At 35.6% G+C, this 19,682-nt stretch overlaps 1 protein-coding gene across 1 annotated transcript in view; it reads right to left on the reverse strand.

Annotated features, from left to right (window-relative positions):
• Positions 1-19,682, reverse strand: part of LOC108741513 (heterogeneous nuclear ribonucleoprotein L) — a 60,967-nt gene that overhangs the window by 6,125 nt on the left and 35,160 nt on the right. Inside the window, exons 2-3 of the mRNA XM_018476338.1 lie at positions 4,665-4,930; positions 3,957-4,301 (exon numbers count right to left, since the gene is read on the reverse strand). Coding sequence (XP_018331840.1) covers positions 3,957-4,301; positions 4,665-4,930 — 611 coding nt within the window. The remainder of the gene's footprint in view (positions 1-3,956; positions 4,302-4,664; positions 4,931-19,682) is intronic.

Raw genomic sequence — 19,682 nt, forward strand, 5'->3', positions numbered from 1 at the left:
ATAGCTTGCCAATGTAAAGATAAGCATTGGGAGCGATCTATGCATTAGGCCAATGCATAGAATGCCTGGTTATTTAGCTGGGGCCTAGGTGTGGCAAACACCTATTGTTTCAGGCAGTCTACAATCGTCATCAGGGATTCTTCGTTGGACACAACTACATCACCGAGTTCGACTACGTTGGGACATCGCAAGGGCGGCCCCAACTGGGGCGTCGGCCCGCGTAAGTGTTTAAACTGTCTATCGCATTGTATTGTTCTAATTGAGGGTTTTGTTTATTTCCTTACATGTTGTTTTACATTCATTGCCGCATGCCACTTCGCAAGATGTAACTCTCGAGGGGAACCCACTGGTTGCTATGTAAAGCTGGTAGGAGGAAATAGCTGAGGCTATTGGTATATATATACATATAGGTGAAAAATATCATCATTAATAATAATAATAAAAGTCGCTCCTACAACAGCAACAATATTTCCCTAATTAATTTGAGGTAGCGTGTAGTGGGTAAAAAATTTAAAAATGAATTTTCAGAATAATATTTCATACAAATAAGAATGTTAATTCTGAAGATTTTTTAATTTATTGAGTTCTCTAACACTAAAAAGTGCTAACAAAAGTATTACGTATTTTACGTATCATCCCTGCTACTCTTTATTCCAAGCTCCAAATGACATACATGTGTATTTTTGCTGCGATTCATTTTGATTGAAAGTACAACATGCGAACTTCACATTACTGTATTACTTTGTTTGTCGAATTGCCATCGAATAAAGTACCAAAAAAAAAAAAAAACACTCGGCAAAGGCAATAAAGTTTTAAATATTCATAGACATTCCATCATATACGAGCTACAGAACTATCTATCTCAGTACGTATAAATGTAAATGTATTCACGTAGTCGTGTATCATCTTAAATTGAGTTGTTCTTCTTATGATCACGAATATTGTATGCAATATTAATATAAAATTCAACCTTGCTATTTATACCTACACACAGGCATTAGTTGAAACATCAAATTAATCACAAATCCGCGCCTCTGTTTTAATAACAAGTACTATGAAATCGATTACATTATTTTATACCAAATACGCGAAAACCAACTTTGAAAGGGGAAAATCCATTTCCGGTCGGTATTATGTTTAAATTGAATTTGTAAATGGCTGGTTATGCAGCGGCCACATGTACGCAAAAATAATTATTTTGCCATGAATAATGTATGAGGGTGCGGCTGCATTTAGCAGCTAAAATTTACATGAAAAATCAAAATTAATTTATAAATCACAGCAAGTGTATATTATACCTACGATTCATGAAAAAATAAATGGAATTAAACTAACCGAAAATTTTTTATAAGGTCTTGTTACACCAGAAAACAATCAAAATACTTGATTTTTTAATTTTTCCTTTTATACCTGTTTTCATAGATCCTGTTTCTTGACACAACGAATCCTGATAAGTATAAGCAGGTAAACCAAAGCTTGTGTAAGATAAAATTTGTTCAATTTTGTTCTTATTTCTTCATTCAAGTTGTTTTTAACGACTGGCATTTACCACCATGAAGTAAAACATTAATTGTAAATTGTTATTAATCATTAACAATCTTTTTCGAATTTCTAAATTAACCGTTCGCTAGCATACAAGTGACTTATTTCTATTGAAGGCGACTCTACCTTGCGCTGTCCTCTGCTTTATATCCCTACTACTCAGCCACATCAATGTAATGGTTTCGTTTCCTATCTTTATATTCGCTGTTTTCTTACTTTTTCTTCACTTGCATACCAATATTTTTGGTTTAGTTTTATTTAGTTTCATACAATACTGTTTCGTCAATACCGCTTCCATTTTATTTAAAATTATCTCTAACTCTTCCTTGTTAGATGCTAATACTGCTATATCATCTGCAAATTTAAGCATACTAATATTTTTTTCCTTGTATATCTATCCCTACAATCCCTACTGTATTAATTTAATTCTGATTAATTATTGAGAAACGCACAACATACTTTTGGATTACACTTCTTACATGGAATAAATCTGATAGTTTTGTTTGAAAGGACATAAGAATTATGTTTGGAAGAAAATCTATCTTAAAGTTAAAGAAGATACTTATCTAACACAAAAAGCTGCATGCTACTGTTGCATGTACAAGTGCAATAGCAAATAATCCTATGCATTTTGGCGAAGTCACGAAGTGCCATCGTGTTCCTTATTCTTCTCTGACAAAATAAGTTTCGGATAATATTTAGGTCGCCTAAACACAAGGAAGGATAAGCAAGAGTTGAGTCACATGAAATAATGTGTAAAATCAATATGACACCAAAATGACAAACTCGAAAAAATTAAACCACAATTCAATAAAACTTTAACCGAATCAACTGTATTTTCTATAAACCTAATCTCGATACTTTTTAATCTACAAGTCGAAGACGCGATCAATATCATTAAAGAAAGGACAACAGTAGGGATATATATATAGGGACAAAAGATTAGTATTGTAGCGAACACGAGTGTGTTTGTGTGCGATAGGGAGCACGTGTGCGTGAACGGCTTATCGATTCGCCGACTAGCCGCGGGCGCCTTTCTTCATGTGCGCCGTATTTGTAAATGTGTGTGTCGTATCTGCGTTCTGAGAAAGCAGATAAACAGTTCAAAGAAAAAATAAACTATCCGAATGCTTTCCGAAGGTTCCACAAAGTAAACAAAAGAGTAGATAGACTTAAATGGTATGGAATTTGTGTTACAAACAGTATAGACATATTAGAAGCAGAAACAGAAGTTAAGAGGAGTAGATATATAAAAATGCTATTAGAAACACATCCCCTTCCGTATATATCTCCAATAATCTCAGATAGTCAATCGCGTAGACCAAAATTGTTTGCTAATCAAGGATTAACTGATTAATATGCAGTCAAAGTTTACACCTTTAAAAAAATAAAAAGAAATAATAATAAAAAATGAAATTTTACATTGTTACCGTATGCAAAAATATGCCTGAGCCACTTTTAACGTCAAATATCCATCCGCAGGTGTATTCAATTTAAATTTCTATTTAAGGGAAACCGTCCGTTAGAAGTTAACGATCGACATTGTACGTGTACACATATGTATATATAAAAAAAGGTAAAGTTGTAGTGGTATTTTATATCTCTCCCGTGGACATTATTCCTCGTCTCCCTCAGAAATTTCATTTTCGAAACGGGATCGTTCCTTGTATCATGAAATATTCAAATATTGCGTCAATAAAACTTCAAAGTAACGTTTCAAGCAGCCAAAGCAACCCCCAATCTCTTTCTCTGTCCCTCTTTACATACAAACAAACTCATTTAGCTCAGACAATTACATTTGCTTCCTTTACATAGATTAAATAGACAGACACGACATTTCCTACATATGTACAAATTCTCAGTTCAGAGAAAGGCACCATACCGTAATTTCTATGTTTCTTTTTGTTTGTAGAGAAAAGTAATGAGAAGTAGAGTATTTGAGTCGTCGGCGAGCGTGCGGCGAGTCCCAGTTATGTGTATCTTTTAAAAGAAATATTTCTAAGAGTTATTGCGTTTTTGTATCAGCTATAATACTAAATTCTTTTATTAAAAAGCTCAAAGTTGAAAAAAAACACGAATTNTTTTATGGGCCTTTAAATCTTAACAGTTTTCCCTTTCAGTAAAAACTGGACTAGTACTAATACCAACTCAATTTTTATTTTTTAACATCAAATGTCCCAACTTAGCCTTCAATAATTACTCGTGGCTCTTTAATCGAGGTTCTTTTTTTAAATTTTCTAAATTACTTTAAATTTTGAACTAAACTGTACTTCTACTTAGTTAACCACCTAAAGATTTCTAGGTTCAATCTTAATTTACTTTTAGTCGGATGGGGTAGGCTAAGTTGGGACATTCTTTATTGCGTTCGGAAAGTTTCAATTCGTTTAATTTTCGAAGATTGTCGCCTAACTCACCTTACTGGGTGGTTGAATACGATTTTTGCTTGCCATCGTTGGATTCATAAATCGATTATTCTTATTATTGATGTACTCTTTGTATGAGGGCGACTTGTCGGGTAGCGGATAGGGGTTTGTGACCTCGCTAAGGTACGGCTGTTTGCTGAAGGCGAGCTGGAGTTTGTGCTCGCCCTGCGAGTTTCTCAGATTGTTCTCGTCCTCTTTTGACAATTTATGATTGAGGGGCGCGGCCCCCGTCAGCCCCACAACCACGTTGTTTAGATTTTGAACACACCTTTCCACCGCAACCCCGTCACCCATTTGTACCATCGCGGTGCCCTCTTTGGATTTCAAGAATTTTATCTGAGGCGAAAGAAAAAACACCCCTTAGTTAATACAACCAAGTGGATTTTGGCACCAAATCAGTGTTTGGGTTTCGAAAACTTCAAGATGTCGACATCAAAATATAAGATTGTTCCTATTATATAAAAGGTACATCTCTCTAATGGATTTTTGTGTAAACAAATTGTTTAAAGACTTTTTACTTTACGTTATTTGCTAATTTTCATTGTTGAAAAACTGCGAAATTAATTTGCCCAAATGTCCCTATTGCCTTTTGGAGAGGATTACTTCAAGTAACCAAAAAATTACGCGGAAATATAATTCAAAATTTATCTCGATTAGATAATGTTGCTCGTTCGTACACATTAGAATAAAACGACTTACCCGAGCCACATTCCCATACAAACACATTAGATTAAAAAGCTTATCACAATTGGTACGTAAAGGATCGAGGCCATATACCATTAGGACCGCTCCCGGCTGTTGGAAGGGTGGCGCGCCCCTTTGCTCGCGGTATTCCGCCAGGGGCGGCGCACTCTTCCGGTACGTATCTGGACCTCCTCCGAACGAGTCGTTACTTCCATAACCGCTTCCTGGACCGGCGCATATTTCATCGTACCTCTGGGGCTCGTGGTGAGACGTATACGCATCTGGAACAGTACGAAAAAAAACCTCTGAAACTTACACCGAAAAGAACGTTCGCTGCAGTCATAATTACTTTTTACGAGAAATAAAGCATTGTCATTTAAGATACTCTAAATGTTTCACATTTTGTGTTGAGAACAAGAGAGTGAAAACGACATTAACATTCTATAGCACAATGTACTTTTTCATAGTCCATTACAATTCCGAATAGCTGCCGTAAAAGTATAATAAATAATGATATAAAAATTTTGGATGACGGTGCTGCATGCGTTGACGAATAATAAAAAAATTAATGTTTGCGTGTTCTGAATTGATTCCATGAACGTCTGAGATGCCTGTCGATAAACATTAAACGTAATCTTTCTTATAAATGTTTCAGCACGCTGTTATCCAATAAATGGATTATGAAGCTATATTTTATTTCAATGAGGATGAAGAGAAGTCGCAACCCTGCGCAACTTAAAAAACATTAAACATAATCCTTAATGGAACAGAAAGAAAATAGGAATCAATGTGAACAACTTCAGATGTGATTTGGATCCTTCAATTACAACTCGACTCAAGATATGTAGAAAATAAAAGCATCCGGAAACTGCTTTATATGTGATTTGCACCCTACAAGATGATTTACAATACAAGTACATACATGAGTGTAATGTTCAAGGTACATATATGCTGCTCGGTTACAACTCGTCTCAAACATGCCACACACAAATGGAAACATTCGGAATCAATACATACAGCTCTATATGTAATTTGAGTCTCAATACAAGGCTATTTATGATGCTGGTGATCTATATTTTGCCAGTATAATATCCAAGGCACATACTTGCTGCTCGGTTACAACTCGTCTCAGACATGCCATAAATAGAAACATTCAGAATCAATACACACAACCCCGTATGTAATTAAAGTCTCAATACAAAGCTATAAATTATACTGGTGCTCTATCCTTTGCCAGTATAATGTCCAAGCCACATACTTGCTGCTCGGTTACAACTCGTCTCAGACATGCCATAAATAGAAACATTCAGAATCAATAGACACAACTCTATATGTAATTGGAGTCGCAATATAAGGCTATTTATGATGCTGGTGATCTATCGTTTGCCAGTATAATGTTCAAGGCACATACTTGCTGCTTGGTTACAACTCATCTCAGACATGCCACAAACGGAAACATTCGGAATCAATACACACAACTCAATATGTAATATGAGTTTCAATACAAGGCTATTTATGATGATGGTGCTCTATCCTTTGCCAGTATACTGTCCAAGGCACATACATGCTGCTCGGTTACAACTCGTCTCAGACATGCCACAAATGGAAACATTCGGAATCAATACACACAACTCTATATGTAATTTGAGTCTCAATGCAAGGCTATTTATGATGCTGATGCTGATGCTCTATCCTCTACCAGTGTGATGTCCAAGGCAGATACTTGCTGCTCGGTTACACCTCGTCTCAGACATGCCACAAATGAAAATATTCGGAATCAATACACAAAACTTCGTATGTAATTGGAGTCACAATGCAAGGCTATTTATGATGCTGGTGCTCTATCATTTGCCAGTATAATGTCCAAGGTACACACTTGCTGCTTGGCTACAACTCGTCTCAGACATGCCACAAATGGAAACATTCGCAATTAATCTAAGAACTTCTCATGCAATTTAAGTCCTAACACAAGACTTTTTATATTCTTACCAGTGTAATGTCCAATGCACATATATGCTGCTCGGTTACAACTCGTCTTAGACATACCACAAATTAATACATTCGGAATTAATTTAAACAACTTGAGGTATGATTTGAACCGTAAAAGGCTACTTATGACTCTGTTGGTACGTTTTTACCGGTGCATTGCTACTCATAGGTACTCAGGTATTGTTCGGCTAAAACTCGTCTCAAAGATGGCGTACGTTAAAGAAAGATTGGGCCGAGTGCGTCTTGAAATTTCAGACGACTTTTTTATACATACTGTTCTGTATCCTTCACACTACAGGGTACTTCCCAAAGAAGTCGACGAATACGTAACAAAACACGTACTTCAGTATGATATAGCTGTGTCTGATCACAAAACAGACGCCTACTACGTGATATTCTATTATTTACGGTTATCACCTAGGTGATTATATTTTCACCAAACAATTGCCTCTATTGTTGTTTGTTTGATGGTTTTAAATTTGAAAAAGCTCATTTCGTGCCTGTCTATTATCTCGCAAAACATAAAATCATTTAATTTGCGAAGAAAATTAACTAAGTGACTGACAAGCGCGTCCCGGCTGGTGTTTATCAAACCGTTATAGATTCAGAATTGAGGCAGAAGGAGACGTGGCGAATGGATTATTATTAATTGAATGAACGATGGCAGCGGTAAAAGATCCCGTACATTATAAGTAAACATTCCTTCCACTCGAAGAGTCTTTGCCTTTGATCATAAGCTTTTGCGGAGGAATTTGACACAAAAATTCTTTCGTTATTATAAAACGCTAAGAACACAGAGAAAGCGTTAGCATTTCGATATAACGGGAACAGCGACAAGCCAGCAGTTTCGTCCATATCAAAGTCTTTTGGATTTTACAAGAGTTAAAACATAAAAAGTAACCTACTATTCCTAATTTTTGAATCAAAGGCAAAAACCACTTTTACGAAAATCGTTTGTCTCATTACCTTTGGTGACAATGACACTGAAAAGACGTCTTCTAAAACCATTTAAAGATATTACTCTAAAAAAAAATATAGAAAACTCCTTAAAATCCACCCAGTGATTCTTGAGAGTTTTGTGACTACTTTCGGACAGACCTTTTACCAAGGCATGTATAAGGCAAGTTGCTGAATACCACAATACCGAACAGAGTCTAATTACAAATAAGAAACATACATACAATTTAGACATCTTTTCGAAGTGAGTTAGTTTAATATGGAATATTATTCTGAAAATTCATTTTTGAATTTTTTACCCACTACACGCTACCTCAAATTAATGAGGGTGGGATAGGGTTAGAACATTGGTGCGTAAAACAAAGGTCCCGGGTTCGATCCCCGGCGGGAGCGTGACAACAGTGTAGGAAAGTTATTTATTCGGCATGTATTTACTATTTGGGCTAACCAAATACTAATGACATATATGTAGAAACCAAAGAGGGCCGTTATAAGAGGGCTTTTAAGTTAAAGTCACTGGTGCAGTAGCAGTCGGCGTGTAAGGATGTGTAAAGCGCCTTAAGGGCGGTTGGTTACTCTGGTGAGAGAGTTAGATGCCGTAGGGCAGTTGGTTACTCTGGTGAGAGAGTAAGATGCCGTAAGGGCAGTTGGTTACTCTAGTGAGAGTAAGGTGCCGTAAGGGCAGTTGGTTACTCTAGTGAGAGTAAGGTGCCGTAAGGGCAGTTAATATTTGATAATATTGAGAAAGTTGGTTATTGTGCACATATTATGTATTTTATGTGTTGTTGTTATTGTTGAAATGTGAGGCCTGTAAAAGTGTAAGGCCAACGGCCGACGGGTCGGATGAGCCTTTAGGTGGAGTGTAAATCCTGTGCGTAAGGTAGTCCACTGCAGATCTAGCTAGATATGCCTGGAGTGGCAGTGCACCTGTGGGTGACGTGTTAATGAGTAGAAGTCCACTCCTTGACCTGCCGTATACAGCAGTGGCCTGAGTGTCGGTAAAGCTGCGGTGATATCGGCACAAGGGCGTCCAGTAGAGGGATAAGTCTCTACATATAGCTTGCCAACGTAAAGATAAGCATTGGGAGCGATCTATGCATTAGGCCAATGCATAGAATGCCTGGTTATTTAGCTGGGGCCTAGGTGTGGCAAACACCTATTGTTTCAGGCAGTCTACAATCATCATCAGGGATTCTTCGTTGGATACAACTACATCACCGAGTTCGACTACGTTGGGACATCGCAAGGGCGGCCCCGACTGGGGCGTCGGCCCGCGTAAGTGTTTAAACTGTCTATCGCATTGTATTGTTCTAATTGAGGGTTTTGTTTATTTCCTTACATGTTGTTTTACATTCATTGCCGCATGCCACTTCGCAAGATGTAACTCTCGAGGGGAACCCACTGGTTGCTATGTAAAGCTGGTAGGAGGAAATAGCTGAGGCTATTGGTATATATATACATATAGGTGAAAAATATCATCATTAATAATAATAATAAAAGTCGCTCCTACAACAGCAACAATATTTCCCTAATTAATTTGAGGTAGCGTGTAGTGGGTAAAAAATTTAAAAATGAATTTTCAGAATAATATTTCATACAAATAAGAATGTTAATTCTGAAGATTTTTTAATTTATTGAGTTCTCTAACACTAAAAAGTGCTAACAAAAGTATTACGTATTTTACGTATCATCCCTGCTACTCTTTATTCCAAGCTCCAAATGACATACATGTGTATTTTTGCTGCGATTCATTTTGATTGAAAGTACAACATGCGAACTTCACATTACTGTATTACTTTGTTTGTCGAATTGCCATCGAATAAAGTACCAAAAAAAAAAAAAAACACTCGGCAAAGGCAATAAAGTTTTAAATATTCATAGACATTCCATCATATACGAGCTACAGAACTATCTATCTCAGTACGTATAAATGTAAATGTATTCACGTAGTCGTGTATCATCTTAAATTGAGTTGTTCTTCTTATGATCACGAATATTGTATGCAATATTAATATAAAATTCAACCTTGCTATTTATACCTACACACAGGCATTAGTTGAAACATCAAATTAATCACAAATCCGCGCCTCTGTTTTAATAACAAGTACTATGAAATCGATTACATTATTTTATACCAAATACGCGAAAACCAACTTTGAAAGGGGAAAATCCATTTCCGGTCGGTATTATGTTTAAATTGAATTTGTAAATGGCTGGTTATGCAGCGGCCACATGTACGCAAAAATAATTATTTTGCCATGAATAATGTATGAGGGTGCGGCTGCATTTAGCAGCTAAAATTTACATGAAAAATCAAAATTAATTTATAAATCACAGCAAGTGTATATTATACCTACGATTCATGAAAAAATAAATGGAATTAAACTAACCGAAAATTTTTTATAAGGTCTTGTTACACCAGAAAACAATCAAAATACTTGATTTTTTAATTTTTCCTTTTATACCTGTTTTCATAGATCCTGTTTCTTGACACAACGAATCCTGATAAGTATAAGCAGGTAAACCAAAGCTTGTGTAAGATAAAATTTGTTCAATTTTGTTCTTATTTCTTCATTCAAGTTGTTTTTAACGACTGGCATTTACCACCATGAAGTAAAACATTAATTGTAAATTGTTATTAATCATTAACAATCTTTTTCGAATTTCTAAATTAACCGTTCGCTAGCATACAAGTGACTTATTTCTATTGAAGGCGACTCTACCTTGCGCTGTCCTCTGCTTTATATCCCTACTACTCAGCCACATCAATGTAATGGTTTCGTTTCCTATCTTTATATTCGCTGTTTTCTTACTTTTTCTTCACTTGCATACCAATATTTTTGGTTTAGTTTTATTTAGTTTCATACAATACTGTTTCGTCAATACCGCTTCCATTTTATTTAAAATTATCTCTAACTCTTCCTTGTTAGATGCTAATACTGCTATATCATCTGCAAATTTAAGCATACTAATATTTTTTTCCTTGTATATCTATCCCTACAATCCCTACTGTATTAATTTAATTCTGATTAATTATTGAGAAACGCACAACATACTTTTGGATTACACTTCTTACATGGAATAAATCTGATAGTTTTGTTTGAAAGGACATAAGAATTATGTTTGGAAGAAAATCTATCTTAAAGTTAAAGAAGATACTTATCTAACACAAAAAGCTGCATGCTACTGTTGCATGTACAAGTGCAATAGCAAATAATCCTATGCATTTTGGCGAAGTCACGAAGTGCCATCGTGTTCCTTATTCTTCTCTGACAAAATAAGTTTCGGATAATATTTAGGTCGCCTAAACACAAGGAAGGATAAGCAAGAGTTGAGTCACATGAAATAATGTGTAAAATCAATATGACACCAAAATGACAAACTCGAAAAAATTAAACCACAATTCAATAAAACTTTAACCGAATCAACTGTATTTTCTATAAACCTAATCTCGATACTTTTTAATCTACAAGTCGAAGACGCGATCAATATCATTAAAGAAAGGACAACAGTAGGGATATATATATAGGGACAAAAGATTAGTATTGTAGCGAACACGAGTGTGTTTGTGTGCGATAGGGAGCACGTGTGCGTGAACGGCTTATCGATTCGCCGACTAGCCGCGGGCGCCTTTCTTCATGTGCGCCGTATTTGTAAATGTGTGTGTCGTATCTGCGTTCTGAGAAAGCAGATAAACAGTTCAAAGAAAAAATAAACTATCCGAATGCTTTCCGAAGGTTCCACAAAGTAAACAAAAGAGTAGATAGACTTAAATGGTATGGAATTTGTGTTACAAACAGTATAGACATATTAGAAGCAGAAACAGAAGTTAAGAGGAGTAGATATATAAAAATGCTATTAGAAACACATCCCCTTCCGTATATATCTCCAATAATCTCAGATAGTCAATCGCGTAGACCAAAATTGTTTGCTAATCAAGGATTAACTGATTAATATGCAGTCAAAGTTTACACCTTTAAAAAAATAAAAAGAAATAATAATAAAAAATGAAATTTTACATTGTTACCGTATGCAAAAATATGCCTGAGCCACTTTTAACGTCAAATATCCATCCGCAGGTGTATTCAATTTAAATTTCTATTTAAGGGAAACCGTCCGTTAGAAGTTAACGATCGACATTGTACGTGTACACATATGTATATATAAAAAAAGGTAAAGTTGTAGTGGTATTTTATATCTCTCCCGTGGACATTATTCCTCGTCTCCCTCAGAAATTTCATTTTCGAAACGGGATCGTTCCTTGTATCATGAAATATTCAAATATTGCGTCAATAAAACTTCAAAGTAACGTTTCAAGCAGCCAAAGCAACCCCCAATCTCTTTCTCTGTCCCTCTTTACATACAAACAAACTCATTTAGCTCAGACAATTACATTTGCTTCCTTTACATAGATTAAATAGACAGACACGACATTTCCTACATATGTACAAATTCTCAGTTCAGAGAAAGGCACCATACCGTAATTTCTATGTTTCTTTTTGTTTGTAGAGAAAAGTAATGAGAAGTAGAGTATTTGAGTCGTCGGCGAGCGTGCGGCGAGTCCCAGTTATGTGTATCTTTTAAAAGAAATATTTCTAAGAGTTATTGCGTTTTTGTATCAGCTATAATACTAAATTCTTTTATTAAAAAGCTCAAAGTTGAAAAAAAACACGAATTAATATATAGATTCAAAAAGAATTTGTTTCTGACATTCGTAATTCTCTGAAAATAGCAAAAGGTTCTACAGAAGGCCTTTCCATTTGAAATACTACGTTAAACGCAAATTCTTAGGAAGAGTCGACGATGAGCAAAGAACGAGAAGATGACGAACGAAATACCGAAAAACACGAATTTATATATATATATTCAAAAAGAATTCGTTTCTGATATTCGTAATTCTCTGAAAATGACAAAAGGTCCTACAGAAGGCCTTTCCATTTTAAAATACTACGTTAAACGCAAATTCTTAGGAAGAGTCGACGATGAGCACAGAACGAGAAGATGACGAACGAAAGCCGAGTGTAAACTAAGAAAGACGTTAGTTTGAAACATACCAACGTTAGAATTCTTTTAAAGTTTACAACAATCTTGGTTCTATCTTTCATACTCCATTGATGCATATATAAAATAGGTATGTTATGTAAATGTTTTTAGAACGAGACATCAATGAGTACGAAACGAGTGGTATGTGAGTATATGGTAAGCTATTATGGTTAAAATTGATGCTACAACGTTTTCAGCTTTTATTTAATTTTGGTCGGACAGCAGCAAGTTTTTTCGACGAGTTGTTACACTTTTGTACCAGTATTAAAATTGAGAGCGCAATTTCAGCCAGACTAGTCCCTTCTGCAAAGCTCAAATCGGTGGAAACATTCGAGCATGTATAGATATACTCGAGCTACACACACCAATCCCGTTTCCATCTTGCGTATTCCCCGAAAATAGCAAAACGTTCGTTACAAATTGATGAAAATACATGGCCCTTCTCGCTTGTAGAAGATATTAAATTTCTACAGGTAACTGCAAACCTGCTATCCGTTTCGTCCGTTTTCTCACTCGGGAAAGTTAAATTTTTAAATTGGTTTCACGATTCAATTTCAGACAATGAGATGTAAGGCTTGCAGGGGGAGCAGTTAAAGATATCGTAAATTTCGTATTGATGTAAGAAAATCTTTCCGAGCTAAGCCTTTTAAGATCTTATTATTAAAATGCATAAAAGCGTAACAGTGTGACGCATATTTTGTAACGTTTCTGTCTGCGTGATGCGGAATTTTATATCGATTACGTCGAGGATTTTCATTTATCACTTAGCGACTGCTCTGGAGTTAGTACCACTTGCTGAACAGGATATTAAAAAATTTATTGTACGTTAAGTCAACCATTAATCTTGGTTATTATTTGTCGAAAGCTTTGGCCAATTTAAATTCGTTTTTGACATTTTAACTTTGAGAGAGCAATAATTACAAGTCAAAAGCTGAATCTTGATCAAACCGAAAATTCAACATGCCCAAGTAATATTATAAATGTGAAGGTGAATTTATTTGTATGTTTGTTACCATTTCACTCCTTAACTGCTTAACCGATTATCATCAAATTTTATACACGCATTGTCAGGGGTACAGAAAAGGACATAGGGTAACTTCTATCCAGAAAAGGAATACTGTTCCCGAGGTATAGAAAAATTAGTTTTATGTGGTCGTCGATGATTGAGACATCGAAGCGAGCGAAGCCGCGGGCAAAACCTGGTTATCTACAGTTATAAAAATTTTGAAATTATTAATAAATCTCTAAAGTCTAAACTGTATCTTTCTGGCCTTTAATGTGGTCACAGTAAGAATTTTGATTACATTCAGATTTAGTCCTGAGCGCCAAGTGAAACAGGTGTTACACGAATTAATGGCAATTTATTTTCAACTATTTATTAATGGTTGTTTTGACACTTTGAGTGAAACAAGAAAAACGATTTTGACAGCGAATGCTGCACGAACTTTCACGCTGTCGACACGTCAAGACAGATAAAGGTCAAATCATTCTAAAGAATAATGATAATACCTTAAAAATTACATATCAGCACCTATGAGAGAACACATTTTTCGATCTATTCATTTGTAAAATTGATAAGAGAAACCGTCCGACGGTCCGTATGAGTTGTAATGAAATTCATCAAGATGAAACTCAAATACAGACAATTTGAGTAATTTTAAACCTCATCAACGATGCCCACAATTTGCCTGTGTCCGCCAATGTTTTTATATACATTATGACATCGTGAAACAAACAGATGTAATTCTCTAGCAAAATGATTATTGTGCATTATTAGTACGTTATTATTGTTGCTTTGGCTGCGGCCATTGGCTGGCGCATCTGTTGTTATAATTGTGGTTGTAAATCAGCATCAAACTCTCCGGGAGCTCATTAGGGTACGAGGACGCGGTGCTCCTACTCCTGCCAAATGGAGCGCATTTCTCAACGTGACGGGCGCGTCAGAAACCTTAACAGGAATTTCCCATTGAACAATTTGCCAGACAGTTGCACCCGGGATCGGCGGGAGCGACGGAGGGAGATGTAGACGGGGGATAAAGGACGAAAGATGTGGAACTGCTTCTCGACGCTTAAGCCAAAAGATTATCTGACGGCTGAATGCAGACGGTGGCAGCATTCACCGAACTTTATTCGTATAATGGTACAGGGATTATTTTGAACTTTGGCCCACGTCTCTACCACAATGCGAAGGAACTTCCCTGGGAGAATAATATTACAAACGTATAACTGCCATTAGAAAGATAGCTTTAAATAAAATGGAAGCGGCATTGACAAAAAAACAGTACTATATGAAAATAAATAAAAGTAAAACAAAAATACTGTAGTAGGGAAAGAGTCAATATAAAGATAGGAGGCGAAAGATTAGAAGAAGTGGCTGATTTTAGATACCTAGAAAGTCAGATAAGTAAGGACGGAAGGAGTAGTAGGGATATAAAGCAGAGGATAGCGCTGGGCCGAGTCGCCTTCAATAAAAAGAAGTCACTTCTATGCTCGTGAATGGTTAATTTAGAAATTCGAAAAAGGTTGTTAAAGGTGTATGTTTGGAGCACGGTGGTGTACTGGTGCGAAACATCGACAGTGGGTGCAGCGGAAAAGAAAAGGTTAGAAGCGTTCGAAATGTGGTGTTATAGGCGGATGATGAGGATACCGTGGATAGAAAAGGTTAGAAATTAAGAGGTATTAGAATGAATAGGAGAAAAGAGGACTCTGTGGAAGTCAATAAGAAATTGGCGAGATAGGTTAGTAGGATACCTTCTCAGGCATGAAGGTCTAGTCAGAGACATGTTAGAGGCAGAAACAGGAGTTAAGAGGAATAGAAACGGAAGTTACGAGGGGTAGAGGAAGAACTAGATTAGATTACTGTTCGGAAATAGTTAAGGATGTGGGTTGCTCTAGTTTCATGGAAATGCGAAGATTAGCTCAGGGTAGGAATGAGTGGAGATGCGTGCCCAATCATGATGATGATGATATAAGTACAGTGCTCCTGATGGATCAAAACAAGTACTACTCTCGCGCTTTAATGTGGCACAAATTCAACAATCGCAATTTTTAGATTAGATATCATCATACAGTCGTCAGTCCTAAGATTGTTTGGCCACACACCTTCCACTCTTTTCTATCCTGAGCTAATCTTCGCATTTCCTTACACCTAGAACATCCGACATCCGTAACTATTTGTACATAGTAATCTAATTTAAGTCTACCTCCAGGGTAGGAATTCCTTTATTTTGAAAAAAGGCGCCAGTTAAAGTACCATTAGTTATTTGGCTATAAATCACGATTTAAAAAAAATTAATTTTAATTAAGTTTTTCATGTATACAATAATATTAAATTAACTTCTATATATGCATCAGTATCATTTTTGAAGGGGGTGACGAACTGAGATCAATGGCGGCTATTTTGTTTTAAATTCCCGATCAAAAAGTTTCGCCCCGTCCAACCCTGCCTACCTCTACTCCTCTGAGCTCCCGTTTCTACTCCTAATATGTCTCTAAGTAGTCCTTCGTATCTGAGAAGGCGTCCTGCCAACCTTTCTCGCCTATTTCTCGTTGACATCCACAGTTTCCTCTGTTCTTCTATTAATTCTAATCCAAAGTATCCTCAACATTCACCGGTAACACCATATTTTAAACGCTTCCAGCGTTGTCTTTTCCGTCGCGACCATCGTCCACGTTTCGTACCCGTACAAAGCCGCGCTCCAGACTTCAGTACATACTTGTTGTATAAATCAGTCTAAAATAGACGTACGTATAGGGGTTGTTCGGAAAGTCATTTCGTTTTTTTTTGTGGAAATGAAAGACAGTTTTCGTATAATAAACAAATACTTTATTAAATTATATATTGACCGTTCTGGTCCAACACCTTTTGCCATCTTTCTGGTAGTAGCATAATTCCACGCTCATAAAATTTTTGGTCTTTGCTGGCAAAAAACTGATCGAGGAGGTTTTTGACCTCCTCATTTGAGGTGAAGGTTTTACCGTCTAANACTGGGGCGTCGGCCCGCGTAAGTGTTTAAACTGTCTATCGCATTGTATTGTTCTAATTGAGGGTTTTGTTTATTTCCTTACATGTTGTTTTACATTCATTGCCGCATGCCACTTCGCAAGATGTAACTCTCGAGGGGAACCCACTGGTTGCTATGTAAAGCTGGTAGGAGGAAATAGCTGAGGCTATTGGTATATATATACATATAGGTGAAAAATATCATCATTAATAATAATAATAAAAGTCGCTCCTACAACAGCAACAATATTTCCCTAATTAATTTGAGGTAGCGTGTAGTGGGTAAAAAATTTAAAAATGAATTTTCAGAATAATATTTCATACAAATAAGAATGTTAATTCTGAAGATTTTTTAATTTATTGAGTTCTCTAACACTAAAAAGTGCTAACAAAAGTATTACGTATTTTACGTATCATCCCTGCTACTCTTTATTCCAAGCTCCAAATGACATACATGTGTATTTTTGCTGCGATTCATTTTGATTGAAAGTACAACATGCGAACTTCACATTACTGTATTACTTTGTTTGTCGAATTGCCATCGAATAAAGTACCAAAAAAAAAAAAAAACACTCGGCAAAGGCAATAAAGTTTTAAATATTCATAGACATTCCATCATATACGAGCTACAGAACTATCTATCTCAGTACGTATAAATGTAAATGTATTCACGTAGTCGTGTATCATCTTAAATTGAGTTGTTCTTCTTATGATCACGAATATTGTATGCAATATTAATATAAAATTCAACCTTGCTATTTATACCTACACACAGGCATTAGTTGAAACATCAAATTAATCACAAATCCGCGCCTCTGTTTTAATAACAAGTACTATGAAATCGATTACATTATTTTATACCAAATACGCGAAAACCAACTTTGAAAGGGGAAAATCCATTTCCGGTCGGTATTATGTTTAAATTGAATTTGTAAATGGCTGGTTATGCAGCGGCCACATGTACGCAAAAATAATTATTTTGCCATGAATAATGTATGAGGGTGCGGCTGCATTTAGCAGCTAAAATTTACATGAAAAATCAAAATTAATTTATAAATCACAGCAAGTGTATATTATACCTACGATTCATGAAAAAATAAATGGAATTAAACTAACCGAAAATTTTTTATAAGGTCTTGTTACACCAGAAAACAATCAAAATACTTGATTTTTTAATTTTTCCTTTTATACCTGTTTTCATAGATCCTGTTTCTTGACACAACGAATCCTGATAAGTATAAGCAGGTAAACCAAAGCTTGTGTAAGATAAAATTTGTTCAATTTTGTTCTTATTTCTTCATTCAAGTTGTTTTTAACGACTGGCATTTACCACCATGAAGTAAAACATTAATTGTAAATTGTTATTAATCATTAACAATCTTTTTCGAATTTCTAAATTAACCGTTCGCTAGCATACAAGTGACTTATTTCTATTGAAGGCGACTCTACCTTGCGCTGTCCTCTGCTTTATATCCCTACTACTCAGCCACATCAATGTAATGGTTTCGTTTCCTATCTTTATATTCGCTGTTTTCTTACTTTTTCTTCACTTGCATACCAATATTTTTGGTTTAGTTTTATTTAGTTTCATACAATACTGTTTCGTCAATACCGCTTCCATTTTATTTAAAATTATCTCTAACTCTTCCTTGTTAGATGCTAATACTGCTATATCATCTGCAAATTTAAGCATACTAATATTTTTTTCCTTGTATATCTATCCCTACAATCCCTACTGTATTAATTTAATTCTGATTAATTATTGAGAAACGCACAACATACTTTTGGATTACACTTCTTACATGGAATAAATCTGATAGTTTTGTTTGAAAGGACATAAGAATTATGTTTGGAAGAAAATCTATCTTAAAGTTAAAGAAGATACTTATCTAACACAAAAAGCTGCATGCTACTGTTGCATGTACAAGTGCAATAGCAAATAATCCTATGCATTTTGGCGAAGTCACGAAGTGCCATCGTGTTCCTTATTCTTCTCTGACAAAATAAGTTTCGGATAATATTTAGGTCGCCTAAACACAAGGAAGGATAAGCAAGAGTTGAGTCACATGAAATAATGTGTAAAATCAATATGACACCAAAATGACAAACTCGAAAAAATTAAACCACAATTCAATAAAACTTTAACCGAATCAACTGTATTTTCTATAAACCTAATCTCGATACTTTTTAATCTACAAGTCGAAGACGCGATCAATATCATTAAAGAAAGGACAACAGTAGGGATATATATATAGGGACAAAAGATTAGTATTGTAGCGAACACGAGTGTGTTTGTGTGCGATAGGGAGCACGTGTGCGTGAACGGCTTATCGATTCGCCGACTAGCCGCGGGCGCCTTTCTTCATGTGCGCCGTATTTGTAAATGTGTGTGTCGTATCTGCGTTCTGAGAAAGCAGATAAACAGTTCAAAGAAAAAATAAACTATCCGAATGCTTTCCGAAGGTTCCACAAAGTAAACAAAAGAGTAGATAGACTTAAATGGTATGGAATTTGTGTTACAAACAGTATAGACATATTAGAAGCAGAAACAGAAGTTAAGAGGAGTAGATATATAAAAATGCTATTAGAAACACATCCCCTTCCGTATATATCTCCAATAATCTCAGATAGTCAATCGCGTAGACCAAAATTGTTTGCTAATCAAGGATTAACTGATTAATATGCAGTCAAAGTTTACACCTTTAAAAAAATAAAAAGAAATAATAATAAAAAATGAAATTTTACATTGTTACCGTATGCAAAAATATGCCTGAGCCACTTTTAACGTCAAATATCCATCCGCAGGTGTATTCAATTTAAATTTCTATTTAAGGGAAACCGTCCGTTAGAAGTTAACGATCGACATTGTACGTGTACACATATGTATATATAAAAAAAGGTAAAGTTGTAGTGGTATTTTATATCTCTCCCGTGGACATTATTCCTCGTCTCCCTCAGAAATTTCATTTTCGAAACGGGATCGTTCCTTGTATCATGAAATATTCAAATATTGCGTCAATAAAACTTCAAAGTAACGTTTC

This window comes from Agrilus planipennis, unplaced genomic scaffold (assembly GCF_000699045.2).
Source record: "Agrilus planipennis isolate EAB-ADULT unplaced genomic scaffold, Apla_2.0 scaffold212, whole genome shotgun sequence".
NCBI classification, from domain to species: Eukaryota; Metazoa; Arthropoda; class Insecta; order Coleoptera; family Buprestidae; genus Agrilus; species Agrilus planipennis.